Below are 24,805 nucleotides of genomic sequence, written 5' to 3'. Positions count from 1 at the left end.
AAGGAAGACATCAGACAGCTACATGTCTAATAATATACCCACTAAAGCAAAAACAGTGAGCAGAACCCTCCCTCAAACTCATAGAAAGAAAAGACACTTCGTAAGAAACTTCATTTACATATTTCTTTATCAAGACTTGCAAGGAAGGATATCATATGAGACCTGCAATATTACTGCTTTTTGCATAAAGTTATCATATTTGATGCACTTGGGAAATTATTAAGTTTCCTGCCCAGGTGACTAATTGACTAATTTTAGACTGCAACAAACCTTCTAACAATCTCTTTGAAAAAAGCTCAACAAGATAATTGAATAAGAAGGTTATAACTATACTTTAGGTTGTGATCTGTGTCTAGGAGACTTCCTGACAGGATGCAAGTAATATTTATTCTAGACCACATATCAAGAAAAATATTTGGTTTGACATGTCTTAAACCAGTTTCTCACTCCATCCCTCCCATCCCATTTTACAGAATATTCTCACCCTCTTCCAAATTAAGGAAATATGATCTCTAAAATATTCCAGGTTAAATATATAGTCAGTATTTTAAAAAGCAACATCATCTCAGTGGCTCTAATTGCAGTTAAAAGAAAATAAGAGAACCACCGATGAAGTAGAAAGCTACAGTGCAAAAGGAACCATCCTTAACAATTTTAAATCAGCTTCATCAAAAAATAGTGCACTGAAATGCAGGTTTCACTGTAACCAGTGGGGGGAAAAAAAAAGAACGCACAAAGTAGAGGGACATAGCAGCAAAGTCAGTTTAAAAAAGAATACACTGAAACTGCTGTGAATGCGTATTGCTTCAAAGAAGCTGTCAAGACTCTTAATCCAAACGGAATTTGGACAGGGTTCTTGTCACTCTAGTCCACATTCTCATTCTAATTAGCCGAGTCCTCATTACAACCCTCCTTAGGCTGATAGCCAACAAAAGCTTGCATTCAATTTAAGGATTAGGCAGCTGCCCACAGGTGGAAGGATAGTCACACACTTTCCCTAAAAATGCAGCTAAGTAAACAAGGAGCTTTCCAAAGTTACAGTTTCAATACTAACGCCAGAACAGCCTTGCTTGAATTGTGCACCCATTTTAATAGTATTTCTAGATATGACGAAGAATGCTACAGAAGCTAGACAAGAATACCTGAGTTTGTCAAAGTCCTCGCACTATGCTATGACAGCACACAGACAAGAACGGTTTTTAAGATGCAGGCTGAACCGAGAACAGAAAACGAATCGGCAGAAATCGCGACTACTGACTAGCTTCTGAAACGAAAATTTACATGTCACAAACATGAAGCAGTTGCCCTGCTTGCCTATCCTAACTCTCACCCAAAACATCACAGTCAAATCAAAGGAAATAAGGTTTTTCAGAGTTTCGCATAAGAGATGCAAACGCGATGACGGCGGCAAAGCCTCCCTAGCTGCTTCCGTAACTCAAACAGCCCAGCCCCAAACGAGCGCCATTTTAGATAAAGCGAGACTGTGAGCCGAGAACTCCTCGCTCCCCCTACCCGCCGTCCACCCCCATTTTCTGATCTGGCTGTCGGCAGCCAGGCTTGGCCGCTGGGGAGAAAAGCGCCGCCCGTCGCGGCGCCGCCAGCCGCGCGCAGCTCCGGCACCCGAACACACAGTCAGTCCGCCCGCCCCGCCGCCAGCCGGCGCCGCCCAGCACTGACGGCCGCCGGCTGCAGCCCTGTTTTTCCCCTCAGCCCCTTCCCGGCCCCCTTCTGGGCAGCCCGCCAGCCCACCCTGGGCGGGGCGGCCACAGGACAGGCTCCCCGCAGCAGGCAGGCTCACCCTCGTCGCCCGACCTAGCGCAGCGGAGAAGGAGCGGCGCCTCGAGGAACACGCCGCACACCCCGACCCAGACCCTGCGCCGAGTGGCCGCGGCACCTCCCACCAGCGATGGCCAGCTAACAGGCCTCAGCCCAGGCAGCCGCCGCTCACCTCGCAGCCGCCGCTCACCTCGCAGCCGCGCCCCGCTCCCCCAAGCGGCCTCCGCTCCCGGAGTGGCAGCAGCAACCGCTCGGCAGGATGAGCTCCACCCCCTTCCGCTCTGCCCGGCGCCACCTTCGCCTCTTGGGGGAAAATGCGCCACTAGCGCCCCAACGCGCAAGCGTCGACCTTGCCTCTTTGGCTCATTAGCATTCGTCAAGGGTCTCGTCCCCTCGCGGCGGCCGCGCGCGCGGCCGCCTGGGAGATGTAGTCAGCCCGCCGCACCGCGCCGCTTCCCGGGCCGATAAGAGCGGCAAGAGGGAACAGCGTCACCCATGAACACCCTCGGCGCCGGGCCTCAGTTTCCATAGAAGTAGAGAAAAATGATGTCAGTATTTCCGATGTGACAGCCAATAGAGCTGAGAAGAAGGCGGGCTCTGCAGGCTGGGACCCAATGGAGGAGGCGGGGAGTGGGGCGTGCACTGGTCCGTCAGTCAGTCGGTGCGGGAGGGGGAGGGGGACCGAGAGGCTTCGAGCCGAGCAGTCACCGCCGCCGCCACCGGGTCCGCGCAGGACCGATTGGCCCCGCCGCGCGGAGCCGTCGCTAGCAGAGCTGCTGCTGAAACGTTGACGGGGGGCTGAGGCCGGCCACGGGGGCCCGTAAAGACTTCTGCCGGTTCTCTTCCCTCTCCCCCGCCTCGGGCCGGGGGAGTAGCGGGCGGGTGTCGCGGAACAAAGGTAACAGCGCTGAACAGGAGAAGTAGTCCCCCGGCGCCTCCGTCGCGGGTGGGGAGGAGGAGCAGGGTCTCGAGGGGGGCGCGAGACCAGGCGGCGGGGCGGGCGGCCGGGGGGAGGGGGGCGGTTGTTTTTCTTCTCGTAGCGAGACTGCGGCGGGACTCGTCGAGCCTCCTTCAGCCTCTCTCAAACACCCAGCGGCGGGGCGAGGTGCGGGGGGTGCGGAGTGGGATCGGGTGCCGCCTGCGTGCGGGAGGGACCGGTAGCTTCTCCATCCCGTTCCCTCCGCTGGGAGAGGACGGAGCCCCCCTTCTCCGCACACAGACACACATAAGGCTCCGTGTCCCCGCCAAGCAGGTCGGGCCCCTTTCTCCCCGCCCCTCTTCCTCCTTGTCCCTACTCCCTTCTTTTCTTCTTCCTTTTCTTCCCCTCCGCCGCCTCCTGGCCTCCCTCCCCCCGCCCGGACCCGCTGCGCCGAGCCGGGGAGTTGCGGCTGTTGCTGCTGAAACTCCTGCCGCGGAGTCAGCGCTTTCCTTTATTTGGGGGGGGGCAGGAGGGGGTGGGGGGAGGAGGAGGAGCCGATGCGAGCTATAGCCGCAGCCCCTACAAAAGCGTGTGTGTGTCGGGGAGTGGGGGGGGTTGCTCCTGACATCCCGCTCCCCTGCCGTGCACACAGGCACTCTTCCTCGTATAATGGAGGAAGAGCTTGCCTACTCTCTCCTCTCCCTCCGGCTTCCCGCGGTAGAATGGGGAGGAGGACAGTTCTCAGGGCAGGGATCCCCCACGGGTCTCCTTCCGTAGCTTGGTGCCTTGGGAGGGGGTGCAGCGCTCCGGGGAGGCAGCCGGGGACGCCTTCCCCCCTGCCCCCCCGCGGCAGCCGCGGAGGCCGGGGGTGGGTTGTTGTTGTGGCAAGTTTCTCCTCCTCTGACAGAAATGGCGTCAATGGCAGCGAGTGTAGGGGAAGCCGCGGTGTGTGGGAGCTGGAGGGGAAGCAGCGACCGAGGAAAAGAGAGGGAGTTAACCAGAGCGAAAGGGGGGATCCGAAGAAGGAAGGGGGGAGTTTCGGGAGGAGCCCAGCGCCCCCACCCCGATCCCTGCCTCGCCTCCCCTCCCCCCGCCCGGTGCGAGCGGCTGGTGTGGTGCCTTAGCGCTTTGTTTTAAATTCCAGGTCCAGCCTCGGCCGCTCAGCCCGTATCGAGGCTTTTCCGCAGCCTGAGCTCATCATGAAGGTAAAACATTCGCTTGTGTGCCTGGGAGGGGAAAGAAGGGATGGTTGCATAAAGAAATGCTGTCCTATCTGTCAGTCCGGACCCCACTGTGGGGCTCGATGCTGGTGTAGATTCAGACTTTGCGGGCTGCTTCACCCCCACTACTGTGTTTTGTTGCCTTAGCTCGTTGGCTGACAGTGGGGCACGCTTTCCTCTGCTTCGTTGTGCTGTAAGTTCGCTGAGGGTTGTTCTTGTTCAGAAACATAGTAGGAGAATAAGGAGACATGGCTACCCGAGCTGAGCTTGCTTCGTGGAGGAGCAGGGGACAGTCACTCTGAGAAAGTAATGTTTCAGGGGAAATGCTGGCTGTACAAGCATATTTACTTGATCGGAGGGTAAAATGTTATATTTACTTACTATTTGTTAACAGGGGTTTTGTTCGAGGAATAATCTTGGTGTGATCTGGCAAGGTGCATGTGAGAGGTTTTATGCAGTTAAATGATTGCTGTAAGGTGCAGAAGGATTTTCAAACAGGTTCTAATTTTCTTCTCGGTGCTGTGTTGTGTTCACATACTTTTTTCTCCTCTTTCTAGATGATTTATTTACAATATAATATGCACTGATCTTATCATATCAGTGGAACAGAATAATTTCTTAACTGCAGCAAAGATCTGTATACTTAAATGTAGTCTTTAACAACTGGGTTGGTTAGGTTCTTTTAAAGTCCTTTTCTGATATATCTACCTCAAACTGCTGTTTGTTACCATCACCCTCATGTAATTCAGCTCCCAGTGCTGCTGGGCTGCAGTAAATTTCATTTCAAAATACTGTAAATCTTACAATTGTTGCAAACCTGTCATGCATCATCTCTTTGGTATTTATTAATAAAGAGCTGTCTGTATTTGAGGTACTGCACTATCAGAGTTGTGCTTATTGTCTATAAATTAATATTATGAAAATAGGTACCTAATGTAATATTCACTGCTGAAGGTGATAAATTATATGGACTGGTTTAATTTCTCGATTGATGTGAGTAGCTGAGCAGTAAACTAAGTCATTTTGTATAGCTGTTAGAAGTTTAGCATGTGGGTTTTTTTTTCTGAATGATAGTGTCTTTCTTTTTTTTTTTTAAATTGTGTTTTAATTGCCCTCTCTATGATCTTTCTTGAGCAAGTGTTAGGATCTAAAGTACTGCACATGTCTTCCTTATTAGAAGTAAACTATGAATTTATAACAACAGGCTGTTGGAGTAGTATGAGATGAAGCTTTTCAAATGTGGCTCATTCCTGGCTGGGGATGGAGGAGATGGAAGCAAGAGGAAATAGCAGGCAGTATAGGGAACATTTTTCCCCCCGAAGGAAAAATAAACAAACCCCAAACAAAACACTTACTTAAATGACAGATAAATTTACATACAATTCTAATATTATTTTTCTGTGTAAACAAATCTTAAGTTGCCATAGCGACTAGGTTCAGATACTGTGTTGTAGAGTCATATAAGTATATAGGTACACAGTAGGGAGGATGAGGAGGTCAGATCACAAGTACAATTCAAAGTGAAACAGAGACTAACTTCGGGCTAAGTTGAACCTATAACAAATGCTTAAATTTAAAGCAACAAGCACAGAAACCTGTTAATAGAGCCATATATTTTTTAAAAGCTTCCAGCTTACTTATTCTTTGATCATCTTTGTGCTACCATTGAATTTTTATTTCTTTTAAGTGGCAATTATTTATGTCAAGGTGTTCAAGTCTGTAATTTTTGCAATTTGTGTGTGTAGCATCAAACTTATATATATGCTTGAGATAACTCCCTGATACTTTATTTAATGTGCCCTGTAATGTTAAGTGAGGTTAATCTGTAAGTCGTTACATTGAAGCTTTGGTTATTACAGTGAAACTTTTAACGCAATTGTAGCTCAACAGAAGTTTCTAAGATTCAACAGTCTAACTAAGACTGGGACTTTTTTAAGATTTTAGGAGTAATACAGTACACTCATCTGTTTGCTTGCCTTAAATTTGTAATTTCTAAGTTTACAAGGATATAAGGTAGTCCAATAAGCAGCAGTAAGGGAGAGTGCTTAAGAGAACTATTAGCTTTCTGTTTGTATTGCCACAAGGTAACATTGGCTATACTAGATCAAGATACTGTTTAAATATGACTGTATATTTGTGTGTATTTATTTTGTAAGTTACTGAAAAGACTATGCCTCAAGGACACTTCCGCATGTAGAAGATTTAATGCCTAGGCTTTGAGTCTGCTGACTGCAGACTTGGTGCTGACTGCATGATTGAAGCCTCTGTTTTGGTTTATGCCTTTGTCATTCTTTGAAGTGCAGAAGGTTGGGTATTCCAGTGCACAGAGCATTAGAACTGGATTCCTTATTGGTAGCTTTATCTCTTTGGCTTTACTGATTCTTTCCCATCTGTGTATTATGGATAAAACGTTTATCATTCTTTGTAAAACATGGGCATATTTAGGAAGAGTGCCAAGTTATATTATAGATGTCTGGGAGTCACTCAGGCTCTCACATTTCAGAATGCTTTGAGACAAGAGAAGTGTGCTACCTGCTAAGAGATTACCAGCTCTGAAGCTGTTGGCATAATTGTTCTCCTTGCAGTAACCCAACTTAATCCAAGTAAATAAAGTCCCTCGTATAAGCTAATAACTGTAACCTATCAACTAGTCCTCCCATTGACTGCAAAGACTGCTTGAAGGCAGTCTTGAAATACCTTGAAATATGTCTTAGAAGAAGTATTCAAGTTTTGACATAATTATGCTCATTATTGTGATGTTCTACTGAATCGGGCTCTTTCCAGTGTTGAATGATATCCGATAGTAGTTAACACAGTTGTACAGGTAATGGCTAGGATGATTCGTACATTGAAGTGAAGTTTTTTTGTGGTTCTTTAACTTGGCCGCTTCCTGCATAAGGTCTTTTCATATGAAGTATCCTTTGGAAGCATGTAGAATCTGGTTGATTTCATGACACACAATTAGTTTTTAAATAAATTACTACCTACTAAGTAGGCAGATATATGTAAAAACATTCTTACAGTTTGTTTTTATTTTTCCCCTTAAGTTAGGAAATAAACTCTAGGAAAGCAGAGTCTCTGCTTTTGAAGAAGTAAATAAACACAAGCTTGGTTTCACCAATGATTTATGCTATTGTAGATGCTCCTGACATTTTTAATATGTATCATGGCCTTTGCTTCATACTTAAATATGTGAACAAGGGTAATATACTCACTGTAGTTAAGAAATTTATTGCTGATGGGAGATAAAAATTGTGGATGTCCCAGAAGCTAGAGCAGTGCACTATGCATTAACTGATCTGAAATGATCGTTTAAATGTTTTGATGCTATCTGCATGTCAATGTTTTTCAGTCTGTAAAATATTAAATATTTAATGGTTGTAGATAATTCTGTTTGGTAGTCCTAGATATTCCTGAGTGCTTGTTCAGAGCTGCCACACTAATAAATTAAGGAAGATCTGTGTGCAGTTTATAGTGGATTTTTGTTTCAGTTTTAATTCTGAATTTACATTTTGATTTCAGTAACCTTTCCTTGTGACATCTCTAGCTATCCACAGATATCACTGGTGTACACTGATGCTCTAACTGCTTTCCCTTAAAGCCAGTGAGTCTGTTCATGTTCTCTGCCAGTAAGGCAGAGGACAAAAGTGAAATATCTAGTAAACTTTTCAGTCACCAATTTCCAACTTCATGCACACATCAGCTGAAAGTCCTGTTGCTCTTATGCAGGCTGGAAACCAGTCATGGAATGTAGTGACCTTTCACTTTCTGGTTAACTATTTGAATTACAGCAGAAACTGAGATTTATAAAGAGTTCCATTACAGTAGTAGCACAAAAGCTGAACGTAGGAGAACAAGTCTGTTTTAAGAGGTGGCTTTTCACTGTCATTTGGTTTTGCAATATGAAAATTTATTTTTTTTAAAATTCTGTCCTGATGTTCCAGTTTGAACAAGCGATCAGAAGCAGTAATTGTCTTCCTTGTGCTTGCATAATTATATGTAAAGGAATGCAAACACCACTTGCTCTAAACAGTTGCAGGTCATATTGGAATAATCTGCGTTATTTTGAAATTAGTTATTTGAACTTGTAAAACACAAAGTACAACGTGGCTGTGTGGAAATCTGTAACTTAAATGTGCATGTTTAGTATGTAAGTATTCAGTAGAGTGTGTTGATAAGGATTCAGAGTATAGACTGTCTAGTGAAAAAAAGGCTGTGTGAGACTGAGAAGACTGAAGTTGTAATAAAATATGAGCATTAGAAAAGTGAAGTTGCCCATATTATCTTCAAAGTTGGTCAAGGACTTTTTGATCAGTGCTTTTGCAGCAGCCTAACTAAGAAAAAAGTTAGTAGGCAGAATAATGAATATGCATATCTTCACTAGAACACTTGGAGATTATTTTTCAGTTTACTGTAATCTGAAAACAAGTATTGTGTACTTGTAGTGCAGAAACATGCAGTGATACATTATGTGTCTATTTTCAAAGAAATTCTGCATTGTGGTTGTGAGAAGTCTTTCAAAACAAAATGCAGTTATTTGGAGGTCTTATCTTTACAATCACTGCCAGATACTTAATCTGAATGTTTCACTGGTCATGTAACTAAGAAAAAGGGCTAACCTGGAGAAAGGTGGGAATGTTACTGTTGTTGCAAGTTGTTTTCAAATATATGGTTTTATTGTAGGCTGAAGATTGAAAAATTTAACAAATTTTATAGAAACCTAGAGCTTAACATACAATGTCATACAGAGCAATCCAAATGCTAGATTATTTACCAGTTTATATTTACTTAAAAGTAGTTAATCTGTTGCAAAATGTGATAGTAAGGCTCTCTGAAGTTCTGTGTAGTATAATAGACACTTCCGTTGTTTTTATGGAAATGCACAAATCTGAACAAGCGTGGATCTTAAACTGTTTTTGCCTTACGTGATTTGGGTCGCGGGTGAGAAATGTTGGTAAGTCAGGGCTTGTATGGCTGCTTGCTTTTTCATTGATGTGCTCCAGTAACAAATACATCTTTCCTTCCTTTACCATTTAGCACTTCTAGTGTTGTCCATTTACTGGGTTTACTACCACTCGATGGATATTTTCTTCTGTGTGCTTGTGGAATGGCTTTTTAGAGACTTCTGGAAGATTTCAAAAGGTATCCAGGGAACTAAGGAAAATTGTTGAGCCCTGTGTATAAACCAAATGTTAGTGATTTAATAATTGTTAGAGTAATTATTTTAAAAGGTTTAAAGGTTTTGCTGGAAAGTCATAAATCTAGGTGGTTGGATTGTTTGGTGTGGTTTTCTTTTTGTTAACATAGGATGAGCAGGTCAGAGGATATTTCAGGGAATTCAAGTATGGAAAAGACAGCAAACCATTTTGATATTTTATACTTGACATCTATTTTCCTTCTGAAGACTAGTTTGAACTAGAAAAGAAATTCAATAAAGCACTACTGTGCTGCTTGCCTTTTTTTTTTTTTTTTTTTCCTATCTGGCTTGGGAGCCAGCATATAAAGCAGTTATGACCTGTTTAGCAAGAAGTGTTTGTAAGCGAGCTCTGGAAAGGCAGCTGTGAGTCTGTCAGAGCAGGGTGGTGGAGGGTGTTGCTGAGTTACCTGTGAAAAAGTAGGACTGATGTTACCTGTTTGTGTTATGTGCAGCCACTGGGTGACAGTGAATTTCTGAGCAAATGTATATGAATTAATTCAATGCAGAGTACTATTTTGGGTTTTCCTGAACCTGTGGGGAGCACTATGAAGATTTTTCATATGAGGTAAGCAGAAACATTGTCGTATCTATGAGAAGGCATTTTCCTTACTATGAGCAAAAGCAGGAGTCACCACTAGTTAACCTGGAGTTACTTGCTTCCATTACTGTTGTCTTTGAACCTAGGTATGCTCTGGAGAGCAGACAGTAGTCAGCATGTCAAAGACAAGACATTTAAGCATCCAGAACTTCCAATGATGTAGTCTTTAATGGTTACTTGGGCAGACCACCTTAAGGAGTAGTCTATTTAGAGACAGCATTCATCAGTTAGCTTAAAGGGCAAGTGTGAATGCAAACATCTATAGAGCTCTGTTGCAGAGCAGGTCACCCAGGTTGGACTAACTTGTGAATAACACTGTTCTTGGGCAGAAGAGTGAGTTTGCTGTTCTTCTCATTGTTTAATCTGTTGATTTGTCCCTCAACAACCTGCAGGCAAAGGATTTGGTTTCACAAGTAGTTTGTCAAATTAAACTGCTATGGTCATGGAAGAATGCAGTCTTGTCTTATTCCACTCCTGGCTGTTTGTTGTTCTTGTCTTCTGTGCCAAAAGTTCATTTGTGTGGTCCCAGAGTGGACTCAACAAACTGAGATTGACTCCACAATCAGATGTGTGTGTGTGTATGTATGTGTGTGTGTATCTATACACACACTGGGGTGGAGGAAGGAAGGAAAAGAAAACAAGTGCACAGAGACTGATTTGGGTTGATTTAAACTGTTTGTGAATACATACTCTTCCCTATTGCTCTACCAGGTTAGCAGTTTGCAGTCATTAAGCTAATCATTCTGTGAACTGGCTGCATCTGAAATTGCCACAGAAGTGTCATTTTTAAGACTCAGCTTGACAGGGTGCTGAGCCATCTCATTTAATCTATGCTATCACCTGGGAAGGTTGGACCAGATGATCATTGGGGTCCCTTCCAACCTGGCATTCTGTGATTCTATGTGATTCTGTGTTTCTAGACCTGCTTATTAGCTATAGAGTGTTTCACTTCTATAAGTTTAAAGTTGCTGTTTTCTAGAAGGTGTTGAGTGAAAAGATTAAATGGAATTGATGTTCGGCTTTGAAGGTGCTGAATAGAATTTAATTATTGATATAATGAATATTAATTTCAAGTTCAAAAGATGGAGAAGTTTTAAAGATGAAATTATATTTGACAAAAAAGCAATTATTTCAAGTATTTTTAAAGGACACCAACCTAAGTTTTCCTTCTCCACTTCCCTTAGTTTTCTTAGAAAGAGTACCATTAATAGTAATGTCTTTTTCTTCCCAAAGGAAAGAAATAGCTGGTTTTACAGTTTTCTGCAGAAAAAAATTTAGAAATACTAGATTTCTATCCTGCAAAGGTGACAATCTTCATGTAACTAATACATGTGATAGTACATTCTGACAATAGGTATTTTTACCAGTTGGTGGAAGAATTAAGCAGTTGTGCTACGTTTATTCCAAATTAAACAGTTGTAATTCCTCCTCAGATTATCATTTGCGTCTTTCTTGTTGAAGGAAATCAAAGGGAATATAAGTCAAGTTTTTTGATTCTTTGCATGTTAAGGCGGCCTGTATGTTTATGGTAGGTTAGTGGAGGCCTGGTGGACAGTCAGGAGTTAGTGTCATTTGGAGATGGTGGAGTAAGGTGTATGACGCTTTCAATTTATGACCAGAAACTTAATACAAAAATATGGAGACATTTGTTATATACCTTTCCAAGAACTGAGGTTCTCTTTGAGCTTTTTGTATAGGGTCCTTTCCCCTTTTCTTCAGATGGCTGTCATAACTTGCTTTAATATTAATTGTTTGCACTGCCATTCTAAGCACAGGAAAGTGGAATTTGACTTCAGCAAAATTCAGATCCAAGTGTGTCTTACGCAAAGTTTCAGCAGGTAAAAAGTAATGTAATGGGGAGTAATTTGGTGGGTTGTTTTTTCACAGCCTCTTCTGATGTGGAAAAAAAAGTTTCCGCTTGTGGCAGGGCAACCTGATCCTTTTTTTTTTCCTTTCAGATTTTCAGCTAGCCTTTCAACAGCATATTGCTAGTGCTGAAAGTCTTATTTGTACATTTAAAATAGTTCACTTCATGTTGTCTTAACGACAAATATAGAATACATTCTTTCAAGATCACAGAGAGTGCTGTAAATTAATTTATAATGGTGAAAGATAGACTTTCCAATATCCTGTAGAAGTGTTTAAGTGAGAGAGTATTGGTGTAATCTTTTTGTTAATGCTGTGACGCTTGGGTTACTGCAAGTTCTTTTCCTGGGAAGAATAATAAGAGGTTGAGATACTTCGGAAATGATTACATGGTATATCAGCATTTCAGAATTCAGGAATTTACAGTGGAATGTTTTAACTTTTTTTTGCTGCATTGCATATTGAAAGATAGGTGTCGATGTATTATTTAGTGATGTGGTTTGAGGTAACATTCATTTAACTTTAAAATACTTATGCTTGCTAATCTTTATGCTTTCATAAATAGAGAACATTGTTTTTAAAAATAGCAATAATTTTATAAATTTCCAGTTTATTTAGAAGGTTGTCAGATATGCATTGAGGGAGACAATGAAGTACTTTCGCATAAGTAAGACTGCACTACATTTTAAAAATTACAATATGATATGTATTAATACCCTGCTGCCTGGAACAGAGACAAATATGGAGACAATAATTCAACTTTGAATCATTTCCATTTTGTAAATGCAGATTTATGCTGAAGTGCTCTTCCAGAACTTCAGTCTCTATACCATAGAACACAATTTGGGTGCAGTATCTGTGTCTTTGCAGAATTTTGTGCCTATTTTCCTGCACTGTTGGAGAATTTTAGAAACATTAAAATCTGAATTCATCCCATTACTTACAGATTACTAGTGCAGCTTTTGTGTTTCTAAGAACCAAGTAGTACAAAAGATGATGTCACCTGATGATGAACAGTACTGGATAATGGGATGGAACCTGCAAAGAGTCACACCTCAAATATATTCTGCTATTGATGTATTTTGGAATTGGGCTGCTGTTTTAACTGTATTCCCTGATAACTTAACGTTAAGTTCTAAAAAGTGTTATTATGTATATTAGATGTCTGTCTGCATTTTCTCTTTGGCTGTTGAGCTAAAATTCTGATTTCAGTTTACTTTGCCTGATGCTAGCCAAAATGTTTGGATTGATAAATGAAACATGTTTTACTATATCAAAACAAATCTTACTTTGGACATTGACTTTGCTTGGATAATACAGATCGCATATCACAGAATCATCCAGGTTGGAAGAGACCTCTAAGATCATCAAGTCCTACTGATCACCCAACCCTAACTAATCAACTAGACCATGGCACTAAGTGCCTCATCCAATCTTAAACACCTCCAGAGACATCGACCCCACCACCTCCCTGGGCAGCCCATTCCAATGGCTAATCACTCTTTCTATGAAGAACTTCTTTGAACTAAGATCAAGCCTAAACATCCCCCTGTGCAGCTTGAGACTGTGTCTGCTTGTCCTGCTGCTGGTTGCCTGGGAGAAGAGGCCAACCCCCACCTGGCTACAACCACTCTTCAGGTGGTTGTAGAGAACAATGAGGTCTTCCCTGAACCTCCTCTTCTCCAGGCTAAACACCCCCAGCTGCCTCCGCCTCTCCTCACAGGGCTTGTGTTTCAGACCCCTCACCAGCTTTGTTGCCCTTCTCTGGACGTGATTGAGCAACTCAACATCTTTCTTGAATTAAAAGGCCCAGAACTGGACACAGTACTCAAGGTGTGGCCTAACCAGTGCTGAGTACAGGGGCAGAATGACTTCCCTTGTCCTGCTGGCCACACTATTCCTGATACAGGCCAAGATGCCATTGGCCTTCTTGGCCACCTGGGCACACTGCTGGCTCATGTTCAGCCTACTGACAACCAGTACCCCCAGGTCCCTCTCTGCCTGGCTGCTCTCCAGCCGCTCTGTCCCCAGCCTATAGCACTGCATGGGGTTGTTGTGGCCAATGTGTTAGACTTGTTAAATCTCATTCCATGGGACTCTACCTATCTGTCCAGCCTGTCAAGGTCCCTCTGCAGAGCCCTCCTACCGTCTAACTGCTCCCAACTTGGTGTCACCTGCAAACTTACTGATGATGGACTCAATCCCCTGGTCCAGAGCATCAGTAAATATATGGAACAGGATAGGGCCCCACACTGATCCCTGGGGACACCACTAGTGACTGGCTGCCAACTGGAAGTGGCACCATTCACCACCACTGGCTGGGCCCAGCCTTCCAGCTAGTTCTTAGCCCAGTGCAGAGTGTTCCTGTCCAGGCCATGGGCTGCCAGCTTTGCCAGCAGTTTGCTTTATTTATATGTGTATCTATCAGGGTGACTGTAGGTTTTTAGAGGCAAGTGAATGAGGTTGCTTTTTCTTACATTTTATATAATAAAAAAAGTTATCATTTGATGACAGCATAATAATAGTATATCAATGATAGCTGTATGTCCTATTATGGCAGACGTTTTTCCACTGGTACATGGCATCAGTGTTGTCTAGATAGCAATTCAAGTTGGCAATAGGTCAGCTGTAAGCAAATAGAATGTTTTTATTTCTCTTCTGTAGCACTAAATTCAGTAAAATTATAGTTACTCTATTTTCCATTAAAATAGAGAACAATTTTACCCATTTCTGACTGGAATAACTTCTTGTGCAACAGTACTTAATTGAACATTTGAAATGATGTAATAAAATCTTTAATTTTGGTCTGAAAACAAATATCAAACATAACATCTATTATGCAGAATAAAATTCACTCATGATACTTAAGCTGCCCTCATCAGGTTTCTTAAGTTGTGTATATTGTATTCTCTTAGCTGGAATTTTGAGGAAGACAAACAGCTTTTATGATCTTCACAGAAATATGCATTTTTTTAAGAAGACAGAGAAAATGGTAAGCTTTAGGTGCTTGATAGAAGATACGCCTTCACAGAGAGGGTTGTTAGGCATTGGAATGGTCTGCCCAGTGCAGTGGTGGTGTCACTGTCCCTGGAGATGTTTAAGTAGCATATGACCAGGCACTTCGGGACATGGTTTAGTGTTGACCCATTGGTGCTGGGCTGAAGGTTGGACTGGATGATCTGTTGAGGTCTCTTCCAACCAGGTGTTTTCTGTGATTCTGTGATTTCAGACATAACCAGATCAGAGTTTCAGTACCTTGCTATCTTACTGCTGTAGCTGGATATCCTTATTACACTTACTTGGAATTAAAGTTGGAGGTGGTGGTGGGGAGGTATACACTGCAATACTTGAATGCCATTTGCTAATGGGACTACCCTGTGTTTACAAGAAAACTCCTTAGTCCTGAAGGAACTGCAACATCTTTTCTATTATCTGTCAGTTTCTCTTAACACAGCTTTTGTGCCCACTAAAACAACATTCCAGCCAAGTACACAACAGTATGTGGACATACCTTGGTTGATTAGAAGGGCCAGTGTGAACTCTGCTGCCAGCAGTGGTGATGCACAATATTCAGTGGAGGCAAATATTACAGTGGGCTGATTAGTCATATGGTTTTATTGGAAGATTAGGTTTATTCTTTAAGCTGAGTATTTCAGATTTTCTCTTAAATTATCTTTAAGGCTCAAGGAAAAAAAAAGTTAATCATAGAAACAGAAATAATTAGAATTTAGTTGGTGTATAGTTGATACCGCAACCTGTGTATTTGACAGAGACACTGTTACTTCATTGATAGGCATTGTGGGAATGCTTTGTTGTGTTAGGTACTGAAATACTTCTTTGGATGCGTCTTGTTGAACTTTTGATAACAAAAGGAGGTTTCACGTGGAAAGTAACAGAACTGTTAGCATTCAGAAGACTTATCTATCAAGTAAAACTTGGATAGACTTTTTCACTTTAGCCTCTTTTAAAAAAAGTAACATTTAGGATTACTAAAAAAATGAAGGTTTTAGTATAAGAGGCTTAAAGACTTTTAAGAAAAAAAAAAGGGCTTTACAGAATAGCTTCAGCATACTTGAAAGCAGTGAATAGAGTCATATCATCTATGCAACTATGCAATTTATTCTTTGTTCTTTTAATACATTGAAGAGCTTTGTGGAATCAGAGCAAGGATCTCAAATAGCCACTCCCTGGAAAAGGCTGCCATTAGTCAAAGGCTAAGCCAGATGAAGCTATTTTGGAAACAGGTGCAGCAATTAGTAGCCAAAGAAACTGAAGCATTTTGGATAGATTGGATAAAAGGTATGACATAAGTAGCTCTGGTGAAAGATTACATCAGTGAAAACAAAATTTATTAAAGAGAATGGGCTCTTCAAATTTAACATTGCCAATAGTAGCTCACCCAGAGGCTGATTTAAGGTGTAGATTGCCTTGTGCTACAATTTGGGAAAGCAGCATTGCCATTTTTGCTGGGATAATTTCAGGTTCACTTACTTGCTGATTCCTTTGGGAAGTTTACAGTGCAGCGTTGTACAGAAATACCTGTGCCAATATGGCAATAGTCTGCTTGTCAGAGTTCAAAGCTTGAGTTACAATTTACCACAGTTTTTTCAGGTGAATTGCTTGGTGTACTAGCTTCTGCTGCCCCCGCTCTCCACTGTCTGGCTTAGTTAAGACATCTACACTCTGCAAGGATGTAGATGTTATCATACATCAACAGTGGCCCAGGAAGTGTTGGTAAGAGAACACTATCAGATATAACAGAAACTAATGTTCTTTTATCCTCTGGGCTCAGGTAATTGGCTATGTGGATTACATAGGTACAGACTTATCCAGTCTACTGTCTGCTCTTGATTGGAAGCTTTCTGTAGTCTTAACCAACCATTTTATAATAGTTGCAGCCTGAACTTAATTTGAATGTTCCAGTGCTGCTTGGATGCTTCTGCATAGTGCAAGTATGTATATAGTCATGCTAATATTTAACTTCTCTTTAAACTTGCTTGTATCTGACTCCAAAAGCTGTCTTCTGAGTGTTTTTAATATAGTGGGTTTTAACCAGTGATCTGCAGGTTCCATTGGTTCTGTAGTCTGTTTATAAGGAGATCTGAAGATTAATAATTCAGACACTCAAGCTTGTAATTGGTAGCCTGCTTCCTTATTTGGGAACCTATAGATCCACTGGAATTTTTGGGGAAGATCAGTACATTGAAAAATAAAAAAAACCCAGCTCCTTTGTCTAGTGTAACTTCTTTTGTAATTGTGGGGATTTTTTTTTGCATATATATATTTTCCTCTTTGTACATAATAGCAGTAGGTGTCTTAAATGTCTATGTTTGGTTTTTTCCGCTCTCATTTTTTACCAGGAGACAAAGCTGAAGGATTGTTTTACAATTTTGAGAGCTGTAGTGTCTTTCTATAAAGACAGATGTATAACTAAATATATATAAAAGAAAGATATTAGGCAGATGTATATCTGTAGTAGGACTTGCAGGATGGTAAGACTGGATTCCAGACATTAGAAAAATAAATGAAATTAGAAAAATAAATAAAGATGGACTAAGCCTAAGGCACTATGGATGTTTTGCATGTGTATAGTTGTTGTAGGCTATCGGTATTAAACTAATATAATGTTAAGTAATCATTTATTAGAGAGAAGAATCCTCTTCGTAGGAAGTTTGGAGAGAGAAACCAGTATTTGCTAAGGGTAAAAGGGGCGAAAAAACCCAAAACATGGGATAGGATCATCTGTAGAACAGTGAAAAAATATATCTAGAAAGCATCATGCCAAATACTTTCCAAAGGGATCAGTATAGATCTACAAAACAAATACTTTCAGTCCCTACTTTCTGAAATTTATGCTGCAAAAGTAGTAGAGGTCAGGGTGACACTGCATTTGGGAGGGGTGTATATATATTTATATACTTTAATATCTATAAATTATAAATTTGTTGGCTAGCTTGCCTGAGTTTCATTCATGTTTTATTCTATTAACTGTTTCAAATATGGAATAGTGGCATAGGGAATTCCAGGACAGCCAACTATAAGGGCTAAGTATTTAAGCCAAAATATTACACTCTTAGTGCATTAGCTGTTTTATCCAAATGCGACATATTTTGTTAGCTCTTGTGCAATGTTTCCCCCTGGAGACTGTAGAATAGCAGGCTACTGACTGAAAATAAAAGGCTAGTTTAGACCAGGAGTGACGATCTGCCAAAATACTCCACATAACGATTTGCTTACACTACAGCCTAAGGAAAAGTCTAGCTATTAGTGTATATCTAGTTGAATTCAAAGATTGTCTAAAACTCTAAAGAAATGAAAAATGTTAGAGTTTGGCTGGTTTGCAAAATGAGAATCTTAAGTTATTGCTGGCACTGAACTAAAAAGGAAGAAAGCCTGTTTTTCTGTGTATATGAAATCTGATGAAGCCGGGAGAGAAATGCAAGAACAGTTGTGAAGAACAAGTTACTGTAAAGCAAAGAAGAGAGCCTCATTTGATTTTTCTGAAGTGCATCTTCAGGTTCTGTTATTTTTGTTTGGCTCTTAGTGAATCTGAGCCTGACACTTGAAAACAACCTGTTTAGAAAAGCAGGAGAAAAGCAAAGGACGTGTTGGTGGAGCCAACAGAACTTTTTTTCGTGTATGTAGACTATCCTGTGCTATGTGTTTTAATTTAATATAGTCTGAAATGGGGACTTAAATGACTGTATCTCTGCTAAGCCTGAATTTTACAGAAGAAACTACATGATAGAGGTGTAATTGACTGAAATTATCTTTGTAGTGATATTTAGCCTGCCTTTAGCTGAATTTTTTTAATAGCAATGCCAGACTCTGTGAAGGGGGAGGGAAGTTTGCAGAGTCATATTTCTTTAACTGCAGTGTATCTTTGACTGTGTGCGCTAATATGAAAATGTGTTCGTGGGCTACTTAGGTTAAATTCACTCAAGACCATGAGATGACTGAAAGAATATGATCTTTTTGTCATTATGGAAGTAACCTGTAAGCTGGGTTTTCTGGATCCAGTGTGCTTTAGTGTCTGCCATTGTTGTTAAACTCAGTGAACTTAAGGTTTATCCTTCTCTGTGTGAGGCAGTAACTTCTGGGGGATTTTGCTTGTCCATCTGTATGGTTCTGGAAAGTTTTTTTTTTGTTTTACTGTATATCTCTGCTCCTTGAAGGCCTTTTAAAGATTGTTTCAATACTGGCTCATCATCCTGGTACAAGCTCTTTGTAGTCAGCATTAAATGTCACACTTTCTGGAATGTCAAACCAAACATACTGTTATTTTTGACAGGACTGATCCCATTGATGAATTAAGTGAAGTTTCTAAGTTTTTGGAAGTTCTGAAATTTTTGAAATTAAAACAGTTAAGATATGTAATTTTATTAAAAAAACAACAACAACCAAACAGATTAATAAACACAATCTCATGTCCCCATGCACCCCTGCCCCCCCCCCATTTTATTTGGGGGAGTAGTAGTGTTTTTCTAGTTTCCTGTAAAAATCAATACTTGGACTGCTCCTATAGAAATCAGAATTGAATCAATTTTTTTTTCCATCTGAAAAAAAAAAGTTTCACTGGAAAAACTAATAGCTGCTTTGTTTGCAAATAGTGTGCAGTGGATAAAAAACTTACCACAAACTTTTTTTTGAGTGCTGTCCAAGTAGATTAAGCTTTGAATACAAACTTGTATTTGACCTTACATATACTCCAGTACTGAAGTGCTTTCAGCCAGTTTAAAGCCACTTCAGGGATTTAGTGGAGATGTTGGATTGAAAGTGGTTTGTTAGATGCCCAGATCTCTGACTTGCATTCAGGAAGGAAACCCAGTATAGATCATTTGAAGAGGAGATAGTTAGCTTAGTTGTCTAGCTATTCTTAAAAAATAACCTCAGCTAGGGGCTTCATACCTTTATTTTTTAGAATTTGGAAAGGAAAATAATTTATAAATTTAGTATTGTAATTTCAGGCAGAATGCCAGTTTACCCACTGATTTATCCTATTTTACTTTGTGTTTGATTTTACAGTGAAATGAGTCATCTCACTAAAAGGGAAGAAAACTAGTTTAGCAAAAGTAACAGAAACATCTATTTGTGGAATTGGTGAATTGAATCACTGTAGCCTTTAATCAAAGGTGTACCAGAACATATGCAAAAGGTAGCATGGACAGTGAGAGGTATCAATCATGTAGATTTGAGTTTGGAGAGCCAAGCCCTTCACCTTTTATGCTAGTGAGTTGTTAATTCAACTCACAAAAGATACATGAGAGAACACAGTCTCTTTAACTGTTGATGGTGAGCCTGTAGCAGTACACACCTCTCCCTTCTACCTAGCCTCAGTTTCAGAAATTAAGAACTACTGGGGCAGTGTCTATCACCAACTTTGATTGCTTGAACCCATTTTATTTATTTTTGATGTACACATTTTTTTCCTGCAGGTAGACAGGAATGCTGGGCTAAATATTCTAAGATTTCTGGCTTTATTCTTAAAGGACTGAATTTGTTCAAACTCTTTTTTTACCAGACTAGCTTTTCAGCGTTGCCTAATGATCGAAACTGCATCCTGATGCTCACTCAAAGTTACCGGGAAGTGAATGTGACTTGCATTCAGAATTGTTCTGCTGGATTAGTTTTCTACCATAAAGAAGCTATTACATATTTTTTTTATATGAGTTAGGTCTTAAAGCACTTAAGTTTTTTTAGGAGTTTTCCATGAGTTCTGTAGCATTCAGGGCTGTTGTGACGCTTTGCTTCTTGCTACTAATTTTGTCAGCTCATACAGTTCTATTCATATTTTGTAGAACTCATTAGAGTTCTACAGCTCTACAGTTCTAACTCATATTTTGATTCTTACACAGGTAGATGTGTATTTTGGATTGTGAATACAGCAGAAACTGTTTGTTTGTCATTTCTCACTTAATTAGATTCCTTTTTCTTTAAATAGTCCTCGTTTTACTTCTTCCCATCCTGGATTTTACGAAAAAGCTTATTCCATGTGTTCCTTTAAACAGGTAAAGCATTAGGAATATTGCCATTTCAAAAATCTAACAAGCAACTGTATTAACTACAAGCTATGTTACCAGGCTGTGGGGGCTTTTATTTGGGTTTTTCTGTTTGGTTCTTGTTTTGGGATGCCTTTTACAGCTATTACCCATAGCTGTAATAGTCACAAGATTGCAGAATTTCAGAGCAATAAATACAAGGGCAAGGCAGCCAGCTTCAGTCTAGATAATTTTTTGAGTGCGGACTGACTGCAACAATTGAGCTTTTAAACTGAAGAAGTGAACAGGTTGTTGAGCAGAGTTGTGTACAGTGTATTTTTAAAATGAGTATTAGGATAAGTGATAAGTAAGTTGACCTCTAACCAGAGATGAAACCATGTGCATACTTCCTATCTGAGACATTACACAAGTACCTGGGGGTGGAAGAATGAGTTCTGACACAGATCAGCACATACCAGAAATGGTAAAGCTGCTATGTCTTTTGCTGGAAAAAGGATAGAGTGAGTTTCCTGATCACTTTAGCTATTTAGTATATGATTAAACAGAATTAAACAGTAATTAACAGAATCTTTAAAAGCACCAGTAACTCTTCAGAGGTTTTTCCTGTAGCTGCCTTTATCATAGTGTTTTAATTGTGAGAGTTCCTTGTTGATTCAGAATTTGAGTGTGAATACCTATGCCCACATCAGGCTTACTGTGAACTATTTGAACTTTACTTGATCATTCTGTTAATGTGTATTTAGTGAGACTGTTGATTTAAAGCCTGGAACAGATGGAGTATTTATTCCAACCCTTTATGATGTCCAAGTGACTAGTTATAGAGAACATTAACATCCTTTTAAAAAAAAATTAGATGTTTTTAAACCTATAACCTTCATCCTGAAGCTGTGGGATTTTTTTAACGTTCCAGACTGCAAGGTTAAAGAACCTTGCAATATTGCTTCTTTCCTACATAAAGAGCACTTTGGTCTGATATAGTAGACCAAATCTGGTGAAGTACTGTAGCTAACCTGTGGGTGTTTGTGATACTTTGCAGTGTGAGCAATGGTACTGCAGAAGTCTCTTTTGTATTACAAACAGGGAGGCATGTGGCACTGGATGTTCTACTTGGCAGAAAGACAGGTGAGAGCCTAACTGTGAAGGTAGAATCTGTCTTTATGGAGCAGGATCTTTTGGATGGTTAGCAGAGGACCTATCTTCAGGCACCTATGACTTGTTTAGACATTCCATTGCCTTTAAGGTGGTTCATATAATGGATTTGCAGTAGTCCTGGTCCTCTGGAAGAGTGAGATGAATGCTTATTGAATAAAGCCAAGATTCTCAGGAGAAAGAATCAAGAACTTTGCACTAGCAGCCTTTTAATCTAAAGTTTTAGTGTCTGGGGTTGAAGACAGCCAACAGGATAAACTGGGCAGCTATGAACAATCAGCACACTTGCTGGAGTTTCATGGTATAGTATGTGCCACATTAACAGTTCACTGGTATCGAAGACTAAATGTGCTGCATGCTATTCCCTCCTCCCTCGAGGGCCAGTTCTTGTGGAAAAATGGCCAAAATATAAACCAGAACATGAGGCAATGTCATAGTCATACCAAAAATGCAAATGTCATGTTGGAATATTAAAGTATTGTTTAAAAGTTATATGAAATAATCTGTTTTTTTCTCTAGCAATCCGTTGGGCCATATCTGTGTCCATTTCCAGGCACCAACTCAAAGAAGTATTTGACGTAATTAAATCAAACTCCAGAGAAAGCAATTAGAAATACAGAGTGTCTTTTAAAAGTGGCCTATAAATAAAATGTTCATGGTAACTTGTTTTGGTTTCTTTTTTCTTAGTTTAGAGATGAGATTACTTTAAGGAGCTGAATCTTTTGAAAGCTGCAAAGCAGAAGCACAAGGTCTGTCTCTATGTGAAGTATTGATAAGAGAAGAAATAGCAGCAAGGAATATTTAGATGAGAAATTATGGAAGAGTCTGTAAGCATTGGAATATGTTGTGTTGGAATACTCACTCTTGAATTTAATATTAGATATGACAGGCATCTGTTATGAATAATACAGCTAAAATGATCCTACTGAGAGGAATGGCCTTGATAACCTTTTTTTGAGCATAATTAAGGTTTTGTTTGTTTTTCCCAGGAATCTCATCCACCCTAATTGAATCTTCAATAAAGTAGTTAGATTAAATTATTTCAGTCTCTTTGTAGGTATTTTCTGAACCAATTTTCAGAGTTCTGAATGTTTTGTCCCTGGCCAGCAGTTTTACACTGAGTGACTAGGCAGCAGTTGAGGGAGTACAGCAGACTTAAAATTGTATCTTCTGTCTAAAATTTCTTTTGTTGCTCTATGGTGTTACTTTATACAACCCTGTTCTCAGAAGACTTGTGTACAGTTGGCTATCTGCTACAGACATATTTTGTCTGTAGAACCACGGTTGTACACATTCTTAGTTCCTGAATGCTTGGATTTTTGTGTAGCTTTGTGTAAACTGTTGTGCTTAATCTACTAAATAATCTATCTTTAGGAGGAATTGGTTCCTCCTAAAGATAAAAAAAATGCTGTGTTTCCACTTTGTTTCCTATTTTTTTGTTTCATATTGGTTGACAGATGCATGTAGCTTTGATGTTACATCTGGTACTCCCCCATCATTCTCCTAGTTAGCAATGGTGGCAAAAGATTTTTTTTTTTTTTAACCAAAGTAATTACATAATTTAATGTGCTATTTTGTTATATTCAGTGTTTGAGAAATCTCATTCTGTTGGGGGATTTTGAATTAGTATGCCATCCCTTCAACTTTCCTGTTCTGTTCTAATCTAGGAACAAAAATAAATCCTCTCCCCTTTTCCTTCCCAATAATTAGTTTAAAAGTGATGTACTAAGTATGGACCGTTTGTCAGTACTAAACTGTAATGCTGAATAGTTTGAGTATTAGATTGAACCATACATAAAAATTGAAAATTGGTAGCTATGGTAATTTTTTACTTAAAAAATACTTTATATTGAGGGGAACAAACAGTGGAAGCAAGCATTCACAATATGTTTCCTTCATGTGGTCTTTCAGCAATACAGAACAAGAGAAGAGATCTACAGAAGGAATGTAAAGAATTGGTATTATTTTTACATAGACCAATCAGCAGTTATGGAGTGTTTCACTAAAACATTTTCTAGAATGATAGGCTATACTGATCAAAAGAATACTGAGTTTCATTCCTAGGTCTCAAAGTACTAGAGAAACATCAAATGCCTACTCACCTTTGAGTAAGATATGCATTAGCCCCGTTCTGCAGACTTGAAAATGTGGTATATGCTTGTTGGGTTGCATCATTGTACAAGAAGTCTGTGACCAAATTAGGAACACAATCAGAACTTGGTGGGTTTTATTCAGTGTGGTAGAAAAATATTTAAATCTAAATACTGTTATTTTAAAAAGCATACTTACTTTTCTGGATTTGCTCTTTTGAATAGGAAATGAGGTAATGGCAGTTTGAATGTTTGGAAATTACACTAAGTAAATTTCTGGAGGGAGAATCAAGTTGCTCTGTGACAGTGATTAGGATAGACTGACTTAATCTTTTCCTTTGAAATCTTTCTCATTTTCTCAGTAAAGTAGAGTTAAAATATTTTTCTAATTCCGTATCCATCAACTTAGCATAGTTCCAAAAACCAAAAATAGTTTTTTAAAAAGTAACGGGATTACTTGTTCTATAAAATTCAGCTTTACACAGATAATTAAAAATAAGAAAAATATATTTTGCGTTTAAAACAGGTACATTAAGTATTACCTGTAGTTACTGAACATCTCATTTTGGGTGACTTGGTCCTTGATGATCTCAGAACCTGTAAATCCACATAGCTCATCTTCAGAGAAAAAAAAACAACAGTGTTTGTACCTTTTCAAGTCTTTAAGAACGTTAAATATGTATTGATCTAACGTAATAATTTGAAATAAAGAAAATACCCCATTTGCACCTGTAGAGAATGCTAAAGCTGTCAGAAGTTGGTTTAGTACTTCCAGATCTCTGTTAAGTAAGTTCTTTTAACTTCAAATTTGAGGGGTGAGGAGGAAGAGAGAGAGAGAAAAAGGGAAAAAAATTCTTTTGCCAGTTTTATGCTGTATAATGTTTGTTTACAAGACTGATGAGGTGTTACTTGAAAGTTGCTGTAGATTTTTGACGGAAACTTGAAAAACATTTTTTTACAAGAAGTCCCGCTGTTTTTAATTTAGAAATCA

The 24,805-nt window shown here is 40.0% G+C and overlaps 1 protein-coding gene across 1 annotated transcript in view; it reads left to right on the top strand.

The window, feature by feature from the left end:
- The first annotated feature begins 3,845 nt into the window (after positions 1-3,845).
- Positions 3,846-24,805, top strand: part of ARID4B (AT-rich interaction domain 4B) — an 85,977-nt gene continuing 65,017 nt past the window's right edge. Inside the window, exon 1 of the mRNA XM_054399210.1 lies at positions 3,846-3,900. Within this exon, the coding sequence (XP_054255185.1) occupies positions 3,895-3,900 (6 nt within the window). The 5' untranslated portion in view covers positions 3,846-3,894. The remainder of the gene's footprint in view (positions 3,901-24,805) is intronic.

This window comes from Indicator indicator, chromosome 2, assembly GCF_027791375.1.
Source record: "Indicator indicator isolate 239-I01 chromosome 2, UM_Iind_1.1, whole genome shotgun sequence".
NCBI lineage: Eukaryota > Metazoa > Chordata > Aves > Piciformes > Indicatoridae > Indicator > Indicator indicator.
This window is presented reverse-complemented; position numbering and strand designations above follow the sequence as displayed.